The 20,381-nt window shown below is 42.6% G+C and overlaps 1 protein-coding gene across 1 annotated transcript in view; it reads left to right on the forward strand.

The window, feature by feature from the left end:
- ADTRP (androgen dependent TFPI regulating protein) overlaps positions 1–12,667 on the forward strand; it is a gene marked incomplete at both ends in the record, with an annotated part of 29,021 nt that extends 16,354 nt beyond the window's left edge. The window contains 3 exons of the mRNA XM_082277511.1: positions 2,816–2,931; positions 6,596–6,747; positions 12,624–12,667. Coding sequence (XP_082133637.1) covers positions 2,816–2,931; positions 6,596–6,747; positions 12,624–12,667 — 312 coding nt within the window. The remainder of the gene's footprint in view (positions 1–2,815; positions 2,932–6,595; positions 6,748–12,623) is intronic.
- Between the last annotated feature and the right edge of the window lie 7,714 nt (positions 12,668–20,381).

Genomic DNA, 20,381 nt, shown 5'->3' on the forward strand with positions numbered 1-20,381 from the left:
TTTTTTTCCTTTTGCATTTGTTTTGGCAAATCAGGATCAATCCAAGACCTTTAAGAAACTGTTTGCAAAACAAGAGGCAGACAGCCCCACTCCTGAATGCTTTTGCTGTCCTTGGAAGTGGAAACAAGCAGTGGAAATCTCATTGAATCAGGAAGAGCAGAAATTGCACCCTACCCCTTCCACTACACTGGCTATTCCCAAAAGCAGCCATATTTTCCAATCTTGCCAGTAACTTTCAAGCTTCTATTGATTTATAGGCCCTTGAGTGTTTTCTCTAACTCCTACATAAGTGGAGGAGCCTGACAAAAATGAGTAGTAAAGCATATCAGCCTTTTCTAAATCAACACAGACTAAAAAGATCTCCCAGCAATCTTTTGCAGGCATTACCAGTCTGCCGCTCAGCAGCGGTGCCAACGCACTGCCTGTTCAAGCTGCAGGCTGCCCCTCACCAGCCCCAGCCTGCTCCCTGTGACTGTATCCTGCTGTCCACATGCTGTCTGTGTGCTGCTGGAGGGTCCCAGCATGAAGCCATTTCTCAGTGGAACACTGAGCCACTCACCCCTGGTCATGGACATGATGGACGTGGAACACATCACAGTCATCACCGCATCAATCTCTTAAGCCTTTGAAACTTCTCATTTTTCTTTCCTCTCTAGGTGCAACAACACATTCAGTGCATTCACGATTTCTACGCCTGCCTTTGGGCTGCTTTCCTGCTCCCATTTTCTGTTGTTTGTGCAACAGAAAGCCTTTCTGAAAGGCTGTTTGTGCTGCTCTTTCCTGGGCATGCTCCAAAATACCTGTCAAAATGAGGTGCTCTAAATCAGAGTGCCAGCCAAAAGCTTAGGCTAAAGCCTAAAAATGAGGACAAGGTGCAGGTTTTCAATCACTGCTGCCTTGCCATGGGCATTTTGGGTTTTGTTCAAGGACAAACTATTGTTCAACTATGGAAAATAAATGCTTTTAAAAATCTTTTTGAAAGCAGCTTAACACATAGATTTCTGACTAAATGACAGTTACAGGGATTATATATGAAAACTGTGTGCACTGAAGATATTTTTCTGGTTGAATGAATCCAGGGATCATTTGCACTTATACGAGACCTCTGCAATCAACCAAGCAGGTTGTAGAGCTGAAGAATATCTTCGTTAAACAGAACAGAAGAAAATCCCAGTGCCAATGAATGAGAGGAACTGGAACATCAAAGAAACATTTTCTATCTCTTTTCTCTGAAAAAAAGATAACTGAGGTGGAATGGTTCTTTTGATAGAAGGACAGCCAGGTATGAACAGCCGCTCCTGGGTGCGATAGGAGGGCTGAGGGAGGACACAGAGCTGCCAGGGAGCTGTGACTTGGAAGCAGCAGACAAAAGTGGATGTCTGTCTCTTAAAAAAATAGCTAAATACTGTTTACATGCATGCTGTTTATAGCTTAATGTGTATTTAAAGAATTTAATGTGTATTTTTCACAACCTATAGCATAAAGATTCAGCAATAAAACTTTGACACCATATTACCATATCTGACACTGAGCACAGTTTCTGAAAAATACTTACATTAAAAATGCTAGAACCATTTCCTTGGGACAAGAGGACTCTTCATACCATACACCCAGCAGGTTATGCCTTTAGGGGAAAAAGAAAAAAAAATCCTTAGTTTGACTTTTTTTTATCTTATTTAAAAGTCTATCTATCTTTCTCTGTTGCCCTCCTCCCTTATCTCCCCCATCTACCCGTGAAACTATTTACTTAATTAGCAGGAATTTAGCCAACTAATCAGCTACAGTTGTTGCTGTAGTTTTCTCCTGCTGCATTTCATTGACGGGTTTTGCTGTGTTGTTCCCCAACATTGTTTAAGCCATCTGTCCTAGGTATCGCAATTCAAAGTTATTGTTTGCTTGCGCAGGAAATACAAAACTTTTAGTGGGGAAATTTCACCCAGACAAATTATTAAATTGGTACAAGTCAGTCAACAAATTGAGGCATTAGCATCCCATGAATCCCTGCATTGGCCATTTAATATCTGAGCCCAGAAGGCTTTCTGCTGTGCTCCCAACATCCCCACGATGAGGAGTATCCCTCTTGGAGGCAGCTCCTCACAATAAAACAGTCAGCCCAGTGCTGAAAATCCTCCATGCTCAGACAGTAACCATTAAAGTCCTTGAAACTGAAGCTACAGTTCAAACTCTTCAACAACAACAAAAAAAGAGAATGAAAACACATTTCTCCAGCAATTTAACTCCTTTCTCACTCTTGGATAAGCTTGTTTAAAGTTCCTTCATCACCTTCAATCACCGCTAACTGAAGTCTCCTGTATGTTTATCCATTTTTCCATTTACAAAGGGAAGCACAACACACTGGGATTGCACTGGGGAAGGTAATAAATGACACTATATAAAATACAATAACGACTTGAAGAGAATGTGAAGGCAATTCAGTAATTGCTTAGTGAGTTCAAGGAGCACTCTTCTGACATCCTCAACCACACATAATGATAGAGTTCAATATCTTTTGTACTCTAATGGGAATTATAAAAAAATTATTGCATTACAAAATGCAAAAGGAGAGCTCACCTATTATAAACATAGATGATGCTACAGACAAACCTCATTTTTACATCATATTAACAAGAAAATGTTTGTGCTTATTACTGTAGGGGTACTTCTTTATTGTAAAAAATGAAGTATGCACATTTGTATACAATTATACTCAGTATTGTTAAATAATCCTTTGCTCATGAAAGTTCCCTGAACTTTGTGATCAGCAATGACTGAAGGCACTGTGATTGGTCAGTGACAGACTCTCTTTTTTCCTCAGCACACGGCTGTATTTCCATTTGCTCTCCTGGAAATCCTTGCGTTGCCACATCGTTACCCAGCAAAGAAGAAGGGATTGATCCTACTGGGATTTGTCGCTTTTCTGTATATCAGCTGGTAAGAATTTAGGTATTTTTTCCTCAAGTAATCTATTTGTAAAATAAGGCCAAAGGCTGTACTCTAGATCTAAAGTTCCCACCCAGACATGTGGAAGACAGCAGTCTGTTCCATGGAGAAATCATTTAAACTTCAGCTGAGACCCATGAAAACTATTTCCAAACACAGGCAAGGCAGGTTTCTTCAAACACAATATAGGTCCTGAGATCTTACATGCTCTTGTAAGGCCTCTTATAGGAAAGTAACTAAATTGCCATAAACTCAGGGATACTTTGACTAATTTCTTCAGGGCTGGAGTTCTTGTTTTTACTGGTACCATCAAATTAACATCCACTCGCTGTCCTGCTCACTGCAAAAACACCTAATCCCAAAAGGTCTGGGGGTCATGGGAGCAGGAGAGATGTAAAACTCAGTTTGGTATTTGGCAGGGACACATGGCTGGTTTTAGAAACTTGAGACAGAAAATGATTCTTGGAGCCAGGTGCAAACTGGTGGGTAGCAAGGAGGCATCTGCCCCACTACCGCCTCTCACTCCACCAGTGGACACTGCCCACATTTCCAGCAATGCACCAGTTGATCCCCAACCTGTTGGAGAATGATCCTGAGAGAATTAATTGTATCTAATCAGCATCTCCCACAGCTCATAGCCATCTGTCCACCTGCTCTGTGTGTGTCATGCACCCCTGGAGTAGGTTTGCTCATTGCATCATGGCTGCAGCGCTGGGATATGGAGGCACTGCCACACTGTGTAACTATGGGCAGCTGCCAACACTTCGAACCTCTCAGAGGATGCCTCATATTGAGACCCAACTCAGGAAGGGGTCTGTATAATTTCAGGGTATACTGTGATACAACTTTCCAGAGATGAGGAAACATCCAGACTCTAGGGTGGAGAATACAGAACACCTGTATAACAACAGATACTGGTCAGCAAGGAAGTGACTTGTCCTCATGCAAAGACTTCTGAGAAGTCACTGGAACTATGAGAAAACCCATCCTTTCATTCCTACTCACCAGTTCTCACTCTCAGCTAGAGACCATCTTCAGCCCAGTGAGTGAACATTTGGAATAGAAAATAAACTGTAGAGATGAAACACTTGAGTGACTTGAAACCCATCAGAGTGGCTGTGGAAGCAGGGGACTTCACTGCTACATTACATGAGCAAATTAGGAGCCATTTATTCTAATCCAGCCCAGAGCCTAATAGGATTACGACCATGGCTTCCTAAATTCCTTTTCTGTGTTCTGATTCACCCAGTTGCTTAATGCCAGCTTTGTTTTGTCTTATGACAACATTTGGGTTTTATTCTCTTTGAGACCAGACTGCTCTTACAGCCATGTGTGCCGTGCTTTCCCCTAAAATCCCTATCCGCTGAACAATTTCACCCCTCAGTAGACATGGCTCATATCAGGACTTGAATCCACACTGAAGGATGAAGATCAACACAAGCATCACCACATCTGAGCCCTCCCAGTATCTTTTGTGAGTTGGTGCTGCACTGTGTTGCCAGGGTACTGAGTGGAAGGTGGTCCCTTAGAGTGTTTGGCCCCTGTGTGCCAGGGCTCTGATGACTGGATAAAATATATTAGAATGCCAATACTGTTTCCAAATCAGCAAGGGAACTCCTGCCTGCTTTCTTTTTGCCTCCACTTCGTGGTTCCCTGCAAACTACAGACAACAGCTTTCAACCAAAAGAAAAATTTTCTGGCCTGTTCACTGAAATCTTAACACAAGTACATATTTTACTGTTGGTGCTGCAACCTGGCAATTTAATAGCCGCATTTGGGCACCATATGTTCCACAAGCAACAGAGTCCTTCCTCCAAGCCTCTCCCTGAACTCTCACTGCCACTGCAGCAGTGTCGATGGGCTGAGAAGGGGCTGGTCCCTCTGAGGCAGCAGAGAAACCGAGCAGCCAGTCACACCTTGCACCAGACACCTGCCTCTGAGCAGGGTTTCACTGTGGCTTTGAATACCCTGCATAGTCATTTATTTGGGTTTGAAAATACAGGTTGGAGTGCTTCATATGAGACACACCAGCTGGCCAAACTGCATCAAGATAATCTAGTTCTTCATTATATAAAAGAAAGGTGGTTGTCATTCTCTGTTATACTGTTTGAGACACAATAAGAAAAGAGGAGTCCTGTGCAGTGAAGAACACATGCTGACATTTGCACAGGCTCCACTTAGCACCTGGACTTCAGTATTTCTGCTCAGCCTCTTAGGGGCCTTTCCTGCAGGCTTTTTTTTTTTTTTTTAAATTACTTAGGTAAACAGCTCTGTTTGTTAGATGAAAGAATCTTGAATCATGAAAATGAGTCCCTACATTTAAATATTTCCATGCTCAGTCCAGACAGCTCTACTATCAATCCCCTCCATTTCTCCACTCTATCCCTTAGGTGAGGATTAGTACATCTCAATTTACAGGCAAGACAAAACCACCTTTTTATGACCCACTCCTTCTTTCTTTTACTAGAGAAAGGAAGAATCATCTTTTCAGCCTTTTTCTTTCTTCCTTACCATTCTCCCATTCCTCAGTGTCACGACACAGCTTCGGGATAGCGGGGCAGCCTGTTTGTTGCTTCTCTTTGAGTCATGATGCTCAGCGTAAGGCGGCAGGCTGGTGCCATCAGAAAAAATTGTGATTGCATTCCCATGTTAGCACTGGTGGTGGAAAGTATGGCATAATCCTCAGATATGATTTTTTTAATTCCTTATCAAAAAAATGGCACATCCTGATAACAATCAATGAAGACCTACCCTATTTCTTAAATTCTTTACATAATCAATACAAATAAATAATTTTATTCACAATAAAAAAGTATTTTTCCTATACTTAGGATATAAAGATTACTTTTATATTCTTAAGTTCAGGCATTTTCTACCAACCACTCTTATGAGCCATAAACAATGAACATATTACCAGTGAACTGACAGGCACTACAAGATATTTTCTGAGAATAATAAAGGCACAAAGAGAGGGCCCAATTAGAAGAAAAGAAACTCTATAAAGCAGGCACATTAATCCTCTTCCTTTTCCTTCTTTTCCAAACCATGCTTTGTTCACAAAAGGGTGAAGTAGCCACATCTGTTTCCCACCTACCCATTCCTCTTCTCTTCCTCCTCTTAGAAAAGAAAAGGTGATGGAGAATTCCCCTTGCCCTCTCACCCCCTGAAAACTTCTTTCCACTCCTCAAAACAGTGGTCAACAGCAGAAGGACTGAGATAGGGAGGAACAGCTCCGTGTCTCCACAGACTCTAGGGATCTGGATAGGGGCTGAAAAGCTGTTGTAACTAAAGAGCAAACATATGTGAGAGCTTATTTGAACAAGCTTCTCTTAGCATAATCAAGTGCACATCCCTGTTCCTGAACATTTTGTGATTTTACTGTGCTTTTACTGCTGTTAATAGCCAATGCCACCAGGGTGACAGCAGAATATTGTGTGCATTTCAACCTGTACTGAAACCCATCCAATTTAGCAGTGGCTCAAGTGTGCTTCACAGCAAATAGGCCAAGTGCTGAGGCAATGTATCGGCAGCTGAGCTAATTTTCCCTGTATCAAGTCTGTTTTGATAACTCAGCCCTTCAGGAGTTGGAAATGATGAAGTGGTTCTTCTAACTGAATAGTCCTAACCAAAGGTAATTTCTCTCCTTCCTTGCCAGGGTCCTGTGGATTTATTCTGTAACAGGAGAGTGGGTATATCCTCTCTTTGCTTTGTTCAGCCCCTCTGGGCTAGCAGCCTTTTTTGCCGGTAGCCTTGCCATCATCATCTCCTGCTACAACTTTGGAGAGTTCCTCAACCGTATGATATGGGGTCAGTCCAAGTTTTCTTCATTACTTCTATACATATGAAAAAAATACCCTTAAAATGAATTACTGTGACTGCCCAGGCAGGTAGGGAGAGGAAGGGGGCGTGAGTACATTGGGGATGAGGTGTGGTGGTGGCATTTGGGTGTCAGATATCAATTGTCAGGTCCTACCCACGTGCTAACAAATAGAGGACAAATTGGAGCAAGGATCCCAACCTTACCAGACAAAGTTTGGGCCAGCTTCCCCTAATGTGGTTCAAGAAGTAGCTCTTACCAGCATAATCACAGGCTTTTGAATTCCTGCCCAAAGAAGGGTCCAGAGAAGTCACATGTCTTGGACTAAAACTCTTACACCCACATCACATGTTGTTTGTGAGACTAGGGAATATCAGTGTTTACCAAAAATTTACAGGAATGTATTAGCATATCCAAGCAAAAGCACTGTGGCAGCAGGTCCATGACTTAAACAGCACTTTGGAAAATTTTACAAACTGCTGAGAATTTCTCCCTGGTGCTTTAGTAGTGGTATAACCAGTAGTGACCTAAAAAAAAAAAAGGCAGCTTCCTTGGGCAAATGGGCAGTTGGAGGGGAAAAAAAAAAAAAAAAGAGTCGTTTAGGAGAGCATATTTAACAGGTGGAAGAGAGAACTGAGGATGCACCTCTGGGGGTTTGGCATGGGATACTATCATTATTATTACTGTTATTGTCATTATTATTTCTTCTGGTTTCCTCTCTCCTTTTTCATTCAAGATTGAGTTTTTGAGGATGAAAGTGTTTCTGTCAGGAAAACGTGTGTATTTTATTTAGGACAAATGTGTGAACATTTGCAATTTCTTAAACTGGCTTTCTGATGAAAGAAAAAACACTGCAAAAACACCTCTGAAAATAAATAAGACAACCTCCCTCTGTTCTCAGGGAACATTTGATGCCTGATCCATTTTGCAAAGTCTCACATGCCTGTCAAGCCAAAGAAGAGCGTCTGTAGCTAGTCTCTCACCATCCATACTCAGCTACCTAAAAGCAGCAGATCGGCTTTCAAATGTGCTGAATAACCAACTTCACTGCTTGCTACCTTTGCAAACAAGATGCTTGCTCTACATGTCCATGTTTAGAGATTTTGGCCGCATTCTATTCTGCATAGACATAGTATGAGATGGGGATTGCTGATAAATGAAAACAGATCTGCAACCTTTCTGCACTAGCTCTGGTTTAAGAGGCATCACATAATTAGTAACTATTACTAATCAAAGACCACATCATCACTACGTGATGGCATAAGTCTTTATATGAGATATCTGATACATCTAGGTATCAGATTTTTTTCATCACTGAGTACATATTAGTAATTTTAGGCCTTGAGTATGCGAGTATGCCTGCTGCATAAATTGGCGATAATCAGAATTAAAATAATTGGATTTCCAAAGTGTTAACTGATTGGACAAAATGTTGTGCCAAGCAGAGTTTAATTAACTGCAAAAATTAGATGCATATTCAACAGCTGACTAAAATATCGGGGCAAGCACTCAACTTCTCTGTGCATAGAGAGGCTGAAAAGCACCCCAGTTGTGGTAGCATGAATGTAACCTCAGAGTATATATATAAACAATACACAATATTCTCCATTGATATCTGGTGTGCTCTTGCAATCCCTGGAGGCCTCATCTGTGTGGTGGGTCTGCCTCTCCATGCATACTTGGTATTTTTCAAAGGAGCCACAAAATCTTGGCCTTAACAATTACATGGTGTTTTCATCCATGTGCAAGACACTCCCCTTGAGTTACAGTTCCCCATGCTGATGCCAAGTGTTTTTCCTGATCCACTTCCCAGCTGCATCCACCCAAGAGAAGAGTAGGACTTTCTTAAGCTAGTATCAATAACGAAGTCCCAATAAGCCTTGAAACACAACCACGGGGAAGCTATTCCAATTACACAGTGCCACAGTCCAATTACACAATTACAGTGTGCCAGAGTCTTAATATATTCCTGACTGAGACAAATCTTTGGTTCAGCATTTCCAGGGAAACAAACCAGCTGCAAACTGAATGAAGACGCAATTCCAACATACCTTTGTTCCCACAGCAAAAATGGCTCTATGTACTTTTTTTCATCCTATTCTTTCCTGTCTCTCCTTCCCATCACAACAAGGCAGAGAATGCAGTTAAAATGATCCTGCAGAAAACAAAACAAAACAAAACAAACCCAAAAGCCAACCCCCCCACACAACACAAAACAATAATTGGTGTTAGAGGACAGACCTCCTCGTGTTCCATACTCTATGCCCTGCTCACCTCCTCCAAAAGAAGAAGTACATGGAAGGGCACTTTTGATCTCTTTTGCTTCCTCCTCATTCCCCAAAGGCAGTTTGGGCTACAGGGTAAGTTATCTCCTAGGTTCCTATAGGCACATCTGAAAACACCTTCTCTAATAATACCTGAAGCCACCAAAAGATTAGACCTGATGCTGGTGGGATGTGAAAAGGCAGATCTCTCTGGCTGCTGGCACCAGGATTCTCCCCAAAGGAAAAAAATCTGGGGCTATTGCTTCTTTTTATTTCTTTCCCACTTGAATGAAGAACGGTTGCCCAGATGTCTTTATTCAAAGGTGCAAGAAGCGATTAAACAACTCCACCGGAGTGGCAAGCCTGGCTCCCTTCTGGACTCACATCCTCTGGTAGACCGTAGGCTGCTAATGAAGCTTGTTCCACAGCACAGCATGCTTCATATGGGCTCTTCCACACTCCCTTGTAACTCCAGGCCATTATTATTTTTCCTAAAACCAGCTACATAAATATTTACTCTTTTTCACACTTAAAGGTATATTTAGTTCCTACTTATTCCAAAGTCTATAGATGGCAGCTTTCAGCTTCAAGCAAGTAACTGTTAAGTCTACATCCTGTGCTTGACCGAAAAGATGCAGTATAATTTCTGAGAGTTGGAAAATCTAGCCTTTAGAGTAATACAACCTTTTCTTTCCTTTTCAGGGTGCCAGACCCTAAATTCATTTTATTATTTATAGACAAACTGTTTCATACAGTACTGGAGGTTTTAAAAATGTATTATCTCTCATGTGCCTCTCCTCTCCCTCCCCTTGCATAGTTGGATTGGTGGTAACTAAGGCAACCCAGCTGCACAGCCTGAGAGGCACAGAAAATAGTACCAGTAATGACTTCTTTTTGTTTTAAATCCCAGAGTTTCTAGAGTACAAGACAATGTTGAGCAATAGAGAAACTCCAAAGAGGATAATTTGAAACAATGAGCTGATTCTTTTACTGCCATAAATTTACCTCAGCCAAGAATTTGGCTGCAGGGTCTGAGTACCAAAGATGAGCCGTGTGATAGTTTCTCCCATTCCCGATGGGTGGAAAACATCACACAGGCAACTGATCTCATGTTTCTTTGACCAGTCAAAGGAGAATCCTCAAAAATAAAGCCAAGCAGTGTTCGCTTGGGGTTTGCTCTTGTTGGGACAACTAGATCCTTGGGAGAAATTTGGATCAAAGTTTTCCACATCAGACAGAGCAGCCTTTCAAGTAAGGTCTCTTATCTAGAACCAGCATTTGAAGATGGAGCACATTCATTTGTCTTCCATTTAACACATCTGAAAAAAAAACCAAAATAACATTTATCAGCTACTTCATTTCAATACTCTGAAATGCAGGTGGAGAGGAGCTATAGCTAGCAACAGCTACTTGCTCCACCAGTGATTGAAAAGCCTCCTGAGGGATACATGGCAAACCCCTTGCAAGGTTTCATAGGCCCAATGCCTGCCCCAGAGAAATGCTTATCCCCGGGTGGTGGAACTGTCCTTCGGGAGAGAAACTGGGGAGGAAGGGAGGCTGACAGTCAGAGTGGGCACCAGCTCCAACAGACCCACCTGGACACTTGCTGTCCTCCAGAAGCGAAAGCTTTGGCCAGCAGCTGGCTGACGAACACCATCGGGGACAAAACAAAAGTTAAAGATATTATAATGCAGGGGATAAGGAAGCACGACAAGAATAAGAGCCATTGCTCTCAGGAAAAAGAGAAAACTTATGGTGGAATAACTTTATCCTGCTCAGTGCAGAGATGGATGTGCTCTTCCAGATCTTCGATGAGCTCTTAAATACCTTGGGAAGACATTGCTGAAACCTATTTACCTAAGGCTGAAATAAAGTTAAACAAAAATCTTCTCTTTAGCCTGATTTTCCTCTTTTTTTTTTTTTTTTGAGTATTTTTGCATTCAATGCATTTTCCAGATTCATATAACATGTTTTTGCAACTGATTATTTTTCCTGAGTTTTATTTTTATATTTATGGGCTTTTGAAACCAAGCTCCCTTAATACCCTGTAGCCTTGGGAAATCCAGCCTATGTGGCAGCTCACAAATCTGTGCAATACAAAGCAACACTATAATAAGATTGAATTCTTGATGCTGTCATTATTCTGAGCAGCTGTTGAGATTGCAGAAACCCGAAAGGCAAATAAAGGGATGTAAAGGGCAACTGTGTGGGGTATGAAGTCGTGCTACCATTGTACTGGTACAGGCTTATCAACAGCAGTTTTTGTATGAATGTTAAAATGCTGATGTTCTGCATGTACTTATTACTCCAGACACAGGTTCCACCCTTTGGTATTACAGCATCCAGGAGGGATTTTTAAACTGAGATTCCTTTCCAGAAGATTTGTTGTATCATGCCTTTAAAAACAAAGAGTAAGAATCCAGAGTCTATCTATTCCTTTCAGTGACCAAATAATGTTTATATCCATAATTTCACCATATTGCTGATGATGAATGGAACTCAGATTTTAGAAGATTTAAATCCCAGAGTTTGCAAACGAAATATGAATATTTACTTTTGACTCATCCATTTGTCCTAGTTGTATCACAAACCTGTGATGGCACATTTATGTTCTTCATATTTGTCACTCCCCAAAGCTGCAGTTTACCCCTCGGGCAGAGATGACTGACTGTTCAAAGGAAACCTGCACTATTTGTCACCAGTCCTATTCTTGGTAATAAGTTTATCTGGTGATCTGCTGGAGGCAGACTGGATTAGATCCTCTGGCAAACCAGGGCTTAGGAATTCACCAGTGGAGGGCAGACATTAACAAGTGTGGGTTAACATGTTGGTCCTGGCCTACCAGGCTATTTTTTTCTTTGTGGTTTATTTTTTTTTCCACCCCTATAAATATCTGTTTGGTCAGTACACACCAATACAATACAGCAATTAGTATTGCAGAGCCTCTGAGGTCTATGGACAAGGAAAGATCATTTAAAGGAGAGTTTCCTGTGAGTGAATGATCATCAGCAGGGAAGAGAGGCTGAAACAGTGTGTTAGAAAATGTACCCATAAATAGTTGATTATTGCCACACTGGGTGCCCCACAAGAGCACAACCTGTCTCTAACTGGTGCTTCAGAAAGCTGTGGTATTTCAGTAGGTCCTGTGCTGTCCTGACCAGCCATGTGAGGATCCTCCAGGTGCAGGGATTACTCATTTGCTGCCCTTCCAGACATCCTTTATTTTTAAAGCTTTTCACATACTCTTACAACAAACTAGTTTTGTGTGGTGGCAGATACTTTCTCCCACTGGCAAAGCACAATTATTCTCAATGGGTGTGGTCCATGGCAGATTTTGAATCATTCCTCAGTCATTGAGTAATCTGTTACTTGCTGGGGACATCCCAGGCTCATTTGACTTCTGCAGCACTTCAGCATTAGCAGCTGGTCCAAGACATGCACTCACAGTCTACTCCCACTCCCAGATGGGTAGAGTTCCCCAGGGATGTTGGGAGGCTGGGGCCAGTTTCACATCCTCCTCATGCTTGATGTGTGAAAGGACTTCTCTGCTGTGCCTTCCCCTACAACACCCGAATAATATCTTCTCCTCTGTCTCCAAACAGGAGATTCAATAGTAATAATGGACCACAAGTGGAAAGGCAAGTGAATCCTCCTCTTGAAGCCAAACACTCTCTCCATGAATGCTGAAGCCATGAAGTAGAGGAAAATAAGTGCAGCTGTGATAAATCCTTTCTCCAATGCATTGAAGCTTCTGGTGAAGCCATTATGACATCAGACATATGGAAAACTGGTGGAAAATATGAAATGTTTGCCTCTTTCATGATAACTCTGCAACTGCTATGAATAAGAAAATTGTGTTCATCTGTTTACACAGATTTCTCATCTCTTGCACAACGTACGTGAGGATGTGTCCATGGTTAAAAGTCATCACTGGTAAACGCACTCCCTCATGAGCTTGGCATCACTCTGTAAAAGACCTGTGAATGCAAGCCAGCTCTTGTTTGGATTGCCCTTCATCAAGTCTGGAAAAAATTAAGAGGAGAGATAATTTTAACAGTGCTATGACTTCCAAGCTAGCTAGATAACAAATTGGGCTAACAAGCACTGTAATTAGAAATGTCTGCTCAGAAAGTTCACCATGAAGCTGAGTTCTTCTAAAGAGAAACTTTCTGTAATATTAATATGCTTAATATCTCCCCTCCATTTTAACAGGAAATCTGAAGGCAACAGTTTCTGCCTTTTTCTTGGTTTCAGTTAATCTCACAGCAAAAGTAACCTAATTAGCAAAAGTAATACTGACTGTATGATTGCTTTGACAGAAAGCATGTTAATTTAAAGCACTGTTTAACATAAAGCTGCCTGCCATATAATTATACTCCATTCACATGTTTACTGATTTTCCTCAATATAGTTGATTTCTGTTATTAGCCTCAACATTTTTTTAACATCCAAAACACTGGAGATCTGCTTTGCAAACTCCAATAAACATGCAAAACTGAGAGTAGCATAAGTGTTCCTTAATGGTCAGTGTGAAAAAGAAAAATCTCTGCTATTATTCCTGCTTTCAAAGAGGATTTGAAACTAGTTGCAGTACTTAAATGTCTAGCTCCATCCTCATTGCCAAAACCCCTCACTTAGAGCTACTGTGCACGCAGTTCACGGGGGTGATATTTTCACCTTTCAAATGCTGCTGGAGCTTTGTAAAAGCGAAACACATTGTAAGCTGCCTGTGAGCAATAAAAAGATAATGTGTATACATAAGATTGTTCTTCTCATGTGTTAAGCACCTGATAAAAATTCTAATCTGGGAAGTTAACATGCTAGGCCTAGACTGTAAACTAAGTGAACTCAATGAGAGATGTGCATGCATTCAGTAATTCCCAGCTTATCTAGATAGCTCGCTCCAGCTAACTTCACAAGGGGAATGTAAGCAATTACACATGCCCACACACAAACACACTCCTCCCTCCTTTTCTGTTGAAGCTAAAGCAGAACACAGAAAGAACTCAGCCGAAAGATGCTGGTCAAAGGAAATATATTGGAGAGACAGGCAGAAGAAAAACATGAAGGGAATCAGGGAAGAGAAAGTTACGGAAATTCCCTGTTTGTTGGGTATTTTTGTCCCTACCTCTTTGCTTTTTAAATTCTTTTATTTTGTACTGATAGTCCAGTACAAACACTTTTATTGTCAGAAATTCAAAACGAAGCCTGGGCCCCAGCACAGAGGGATAGGTCTTTCTACTTCCAGCCAGTGGAGCCAAATGGCAGACCTCACTCTCAGCTCCTGCTCACACCAGGGGTACCTTTGGGATCTGATGTGGTGACTGAGCAGCTGGACTACAAGGCTTTGAGGAGAATCATGGGGAAGTTGTTTATTTCTTTGAAAAGGGTTCAGAAGAGGCACTTCTCTCTGCTACATCCTGTATGGAGAGAAGCTGGATTCCAGTCATGCGCTTTGGGAAAGCAATGAGGAATGCCTGTCCCCAAAACACAACTGCTGGGGTCTTGGATTTGCTTTGTTCCTTTCTCTCATGTCCACAAAGCCCTGAAAGGAGGAAAATGTGTCATTGCTCACAAGCCCACACTTTCCCTGTGATTTCCAAAGGGCTTTACGGAGGTACCCCGTGTAAGGATCTTTACAACATTTACTCCAGATTTCTCTTCCCAGTCCATCAGTCTCTCTTGTTTCATTTTAAGTATGCAAAGTCAGTCAGAACTGTTTATTTATAGCCGTGGATGTTCACGGCTGTATAAATTAGCTGTTATTACTGAATGAGGTGCCCGCCCACTCGCCCAGAGCAGCTGCACAGGAGCCCTTTCATGCAGCAGCCCCAGCAGAGAGGGAAACAACGCTGTCCCAGGCAGACGAAGGGACCGCGGCTCAAACCCTTGGGCGAAAAAACAGCAATTAATTTTTTCTATAGTGCAATCTGCAGTATGACAACCACAATTACCTAATACTGTTTAGACCTGCCACTTGCATTTGGCAGAGAGGGAAAATGAAGGATTAAATTCACCAGAGAAAAAAAAACACCCGGAGTAGAACCTACTCCTGGACTTTGAATTTATAAGATTAAGCGACATTTGTTTGGAGGGAGTGAGGGGGACAGGGACAGTCAGGGAATGTAAAAGCAATACTGGTTGTTATTTGAGACAGAGCACCATCAGAAAATAGGGACCCATCCCATACACACACACGGAGCTGTTTCCAGCAGAAACAGCTGGAACGCAATATCCACCACCATGAGGAGCTTTCATCTTAACTCACACCTTTGTAACAGTTTACTCCCACAAAAAGCATAGGCAAGTGCTAATTTATTCCCTCCCCAGTTTCCCACACAGATTTCTTGGTTTGGGTCTCTGCCAGAGCTTCAGGGTCACAATGTGACCTCAACAACATAATTTAAGATTGTTCCAAGCCTTCAGTGGAACTACCGAGGATTTACTTTGATGGATATGGAGCCAGGATCTGGCATGCAGAAAATATGCATTTACATTCGACCAAAGTGTCTAAAATAGTTGCCCAGGGACACTGAAATTCAATTTGAGACCTTGTATTCACTTGGCAGAGCACATAATTAAATATTTTGTGCCACAAAATTAACGAGAGTCTCAGGGGTATGGGTAAGAGAAGTCTTAGAATCAGCCATGAGAGCCAAACTAAGACCCACTTCCCAGGCACATTATTCAGTAAATATTGGGGAAAAAAATCATTGCAGTCATATATGGGTTCATACTAATTTTTGTTAGTATTTAATCTTGCTGGTTATCGTAATAACTCTTACCTCAGAGGAAGAGGTTATTGGCTTTGTGGATTCATGTAAATAACCCCGATACCAAGAACTACTCTGGAACTAAAGCTCCTGCTTACAGCTGAGAACTGTTTGTCCTTCAATTAACCATTTGGAAAGAAGCATCAGGTAAAAACCAAATACAATTACAATAGGCCAGACCTCAGAACAAGTGGTCAAAAGCCCCAAAGCAGAATATTTGCCTTTTAAGGTCTCCAGAGACCCTATCCTGCAAGGATGTTCCTGAAAAGCAAACCAAATACCTAATGTGTTTGATGTCAGTACACTTCAGTTTAGATTGCAGACACTGGTAAGTCTAAAAACAAGGGTTTGAGTTAAGCCTCTAGGATATGGCCCAATAATAGTTCTGAGCTATAAAATTTCATGATAATGTTTGGTGTTTCGAATGTCACTTTCTATCAAATGCTCTCAAAACATTTAAGAAAAGCTTCAAGTTCCTTTCACCTTGAGAAGGTAATTTCCCTCACTACCTGGAGAACAGCAAATATATAAGAGAATAATGCTTTATTTTACACCCAAGGCAGGCAGAATTACCTCCTGAAAGCATGCAGGACAATATGGTTTCACTGTTGGGATGGACTATGTTCCTTAAGGAGAGGAGAAGGAAACCAATACGTACCAACACAAACCTGCTTTTCTTTTTGAGATGTTAATTCAAGTTTTTGATGCAGAACCCTCCAGTGAGTGTGCCCAAGTGGGAAATGAGGACACGTGCATAAAAGAAGCTCCATGGTTAAGCATTTCTTTCCATCAGGCTTTTCTAGCTGTGGGCAGAGAGAAGCACAATTGCGGAAGTGTGCCTCAAACAGGGAAGAACCACACTTTCAATCACAGAATCATTAAGGTTGGAAAAGACCTCTAAGGTCATTGAATTCAAACATTAACCCAGCACTGCCAAGTCCACCACTAAACCATGTCCCCAAGTGCCACATCCACGCATCTTTCGGCACTTCCACGGACGGTGATTCCACCCCTTCTGTGGGCAGCCTGTTCCAGCGCCTGACAACCCTCCAAGCCTCAATGTCCCTGTTGCACTGAGAGGCTCAGGAGCGGACACAGGACCGGAGGTGTGGCTGCCCTCACCAGGGCCGAGGACCCGCTACACTCAGCACAGAAGCGGGAGCACCGCTGCAGAAACACGGCCGCGGGAGTCGGCAGCTCCGCTCCCCCGAGGCGCCGGCGCTGTGACCGCTCCGTGAGGGGCAATTCCCGGCGGGAAGGGCGGCAGGGCGGGAGCGCGGCCCCGCTCCCGAGGCGCCACAGCGCCACCTGGCGGCAGCGCGGCGCCAGGGCCCCCGCCCCGCGCAGCACCGCGGAGCACAGGCGGGAGCGGGAGCTCCGGGAAGCTCCCGGCAGAGCTCTGCCGGCCCTCGGCGCCGGGAAGGGCCCTTCCCCACCCCGGAAAGCTGCCACCTCCTTCCCACAGCAGGTCCTTGCAGCGACATGTGCACCGGTGGGCGATTTCAAGGTTGACGATGGCGTTCCGGGATGCAGCAACCGGGGGTCGCCTCAACATTCTAAACAGCGTTAATTAATATTTCCTTAAAGACGCGCCTGATGGATTCCCAGAGATGCAGCAGCGTTTACCTCTCAAGCACGTGGGCAGCCCTTTGGCACAGGCGTTCTTGCACTCGCACATCCGTGAGCCCAAAGCAGCCCCAGCCCGAAAGCTAATCCCCGCAGTGTCCCACTGCGGCGTCTCACAGGCAGCCAACACCACCTTACAGAGTCAAAATCTCTGGAAGAGGGAGAATAAATAGAAACTCATTTTGATCAACACATGCAACAATTACGTGCAAGAGGAAAAAACCCAAAAGTTAATAGAGCACATTATTTTTATCCATAGGTTCAGGTTTGTGGATGTTTAACACTCTTTTTTTGATTGCTTGTATTTTTCCTTCTCCCCCCCCCCCTTTTTTTTTTTTTTTTAAATCTTTTTTAAAAACAGATGTTGCCAAATGTTGTTGAATCACACAAACTCTAAAATGCCTCACAATCATTTGTGGAACAACCCCCAGGGTCTAAACCCCTATATCATTAATGCAGCCTCCCTGTTGCTAGCTGCCAAACAATAGCCATTGTTCCTGTAGGGTCTAGCCAAAAATAATATGATGTGCAACTGCCTTCTCATTGTTGTCTTTGCAAAACTACTTAAAAGTTCCAGAGATGCCTTTACGGATGGTGTACAGCACAAATAAACCTGAAAGGAGCAGAACAAATTGAAAAGCTTGCAGGAACATTGGAAACGGGTGGAGTAGAAATAAAATTGTAGGAGATGGAAGAGAGAAAAGCATTATGAGAAAGGGTTTATATTAAATGATAGTGAAATGTTTAGTAAAGCAGCTGTTTTCATGTGGTTGCAAAGGTGAAACCACAGACATTTGAGACTCATATCACTACAACTTGCATATAATTTGTGAGCTTGGTGGCTGTGCAATTGTACCTTAGCTGCTTTTATGCAGCTCTGATTTTAGAATCACTTTGAATGAGGATTTGGGAGGGAATATAAAATGGCTACCCTTCCCAGTTTGAGGAATACATTATCTGAAGAATAAATATCTGGAAATCATAGGGGTCACAGACCCACAGCTAGATATAAATGTAGCCTGTAGCTTATTAGCAGTCTGGTCTGTATCGAATTCAAAACTTAAGCATGGGGGGGGGGAGAAAAAAAAATGAGGTATTTTGAACTGCCACCCCAAAAAATTGAATTTGTTTCCTATGTGTAGTTCATTAAATGCCAGTGAAATATCAGTTTAGCTTTTCTGCTATCAGTAGTTGAGACCGCAAAAGAGGCTCCTTCATGAACCAGTGGAACTTCATACTGCTGTTGTCTGTGTTGTACATCTCTGGATATAAAGATAATTCATCTTCCAACAGCAATACTTTTATCAATAAAGAAAGCCCTGCAAGACAGGTCAAATCCACATGCACACTGTGCATAGTGTGAAAATTGACTTTCAAATTTTCCTTCACATTTCTACTTCTAATCATCGAGCTACTTAGTCCTCCTAAGTCTCAGTCCAAGAATCTGATACAAAGTCAGAGCTGAACTTTGGCTGCGGTCCTGAATCAGAAGTGTAGAAAAAACTGAGCAGGTGAAAAAAAGTCACTTCAACTATTTCAGATGCAAGCTAATTAAAAAAACCCCCAACATTCTGGCAAATACTGAAGCTGATATTTCTATATAATGTAACTCAATTACGAGGTATTTACTAATCACATCGTGTTTATTGTTAACAAATTGTTGCAAGTGCCTGCTACAATGGGCCTCTGTTTAGCCATTACTGGCTATTTGACAAATGCTCTGCAATGTTAGAAGGTCACAGAAGAGTAGTAGAGGAACACTGGGGGAGAAAAAGGGAAGAAAAAACCCCCCAAAGCCCAACTGTACAGCAAGACCAGACAGTGGGAGAATCTCAGATATGCTCTCTTTAAGTATGGCCATCCCTTATAAGGAAGAAAATCATTGCCAACGTAAAGCACAGCCTGTAGGCAAAGCCTGTGCCACTCACATGTGCCCCCAGCATGTGTCCGTGGTGACGTGTCCATGTACTCATCACAGAAGTATGTTCTGCTCAATGTACAGCTGCAGCGGCTTCCTCCCCAGGGGAGAAAGCATCTATATGTCCAGAGAAACAAACACGTGGGTTTAGGTCCGACCCCCCGACCTCCGCATGCTGCAAGCTGCTTCCAGAGCTGAGGGAAAGGAAACGACCCGGAGGAAACAACGCAGGACATCATTCCATGAGTGCACTCTTGTGGTCAGCTGGGAAAAAAAACTCAAACCAACAAACTAAATAGTCATGACAAAAATTAGGTCGATCTGATCATTACACGGACAGAAAAAACGCCTTTCCTTTTAGTGGTGGTGGTGCCGTTTAGGAGTTTCTGGTTTGTTTTGCTGAATTGCTGGGGTTTGGAGTTTCCCGATTGTCAGAGCACTCCCAAAGCACTCCTACGCTCTCTGTCTGTGCTTGTGAGTGCCGTCTCCTAGTCCCCAATGAGAAAGGCATTTTTAACAAATTGATAAGACAGAATTTTCCCATACAGTCACTATCAGGCAATCAGAGCACTGCATGGTGTGTTAGAAAAGAAAAAATGTGCTCTAACTTGGACTAGCCCTCGAGTTCCTCCCCCTTCCTCATCCCAGGGTCAGAGCCAGATAGAGAAACATCTCCCAGGCTACAGCACTCGCATTCCTGAAGCAAATGCCAGATGCAGTCTTGTGTCCTGCGCCTGATCCATTTGCCCACCTACCTTAACTGTTGGGGAATTTCAACGAAGCAGGAAAAACAGTAGCTGTAGGAATGAAAAACCAGCCACTGTATCCAGCATCGGCAGCAAGCATGCAAAATCTATGCGCTGTATCTTACTTGTGTGTTGCCCCATATGCTTTGAAGAGCAATCAGTAAAGCACAGTTTCCCTCATACTAAAAATTTTCCCTCAGAATGAAAATACCTGAGACCTGGGCTTGTAATGCAAACCATGCTTGCACTGGGGTTTGTATGGGAGGGTTTTCCTATGGGAATGAGGCAAGGAGAGAA

This window comes from Coloeus monedula, assembly GCF_965178545.1.
Source record: "Coloeus monedula genome assembly, chromosome: 1".
Taxonomy (NCBI): Eukaryota; Metazoa; Chordata; class Aves; order Passeriformes; family Corvidae; genus Coloeus; species Coloeus monedula.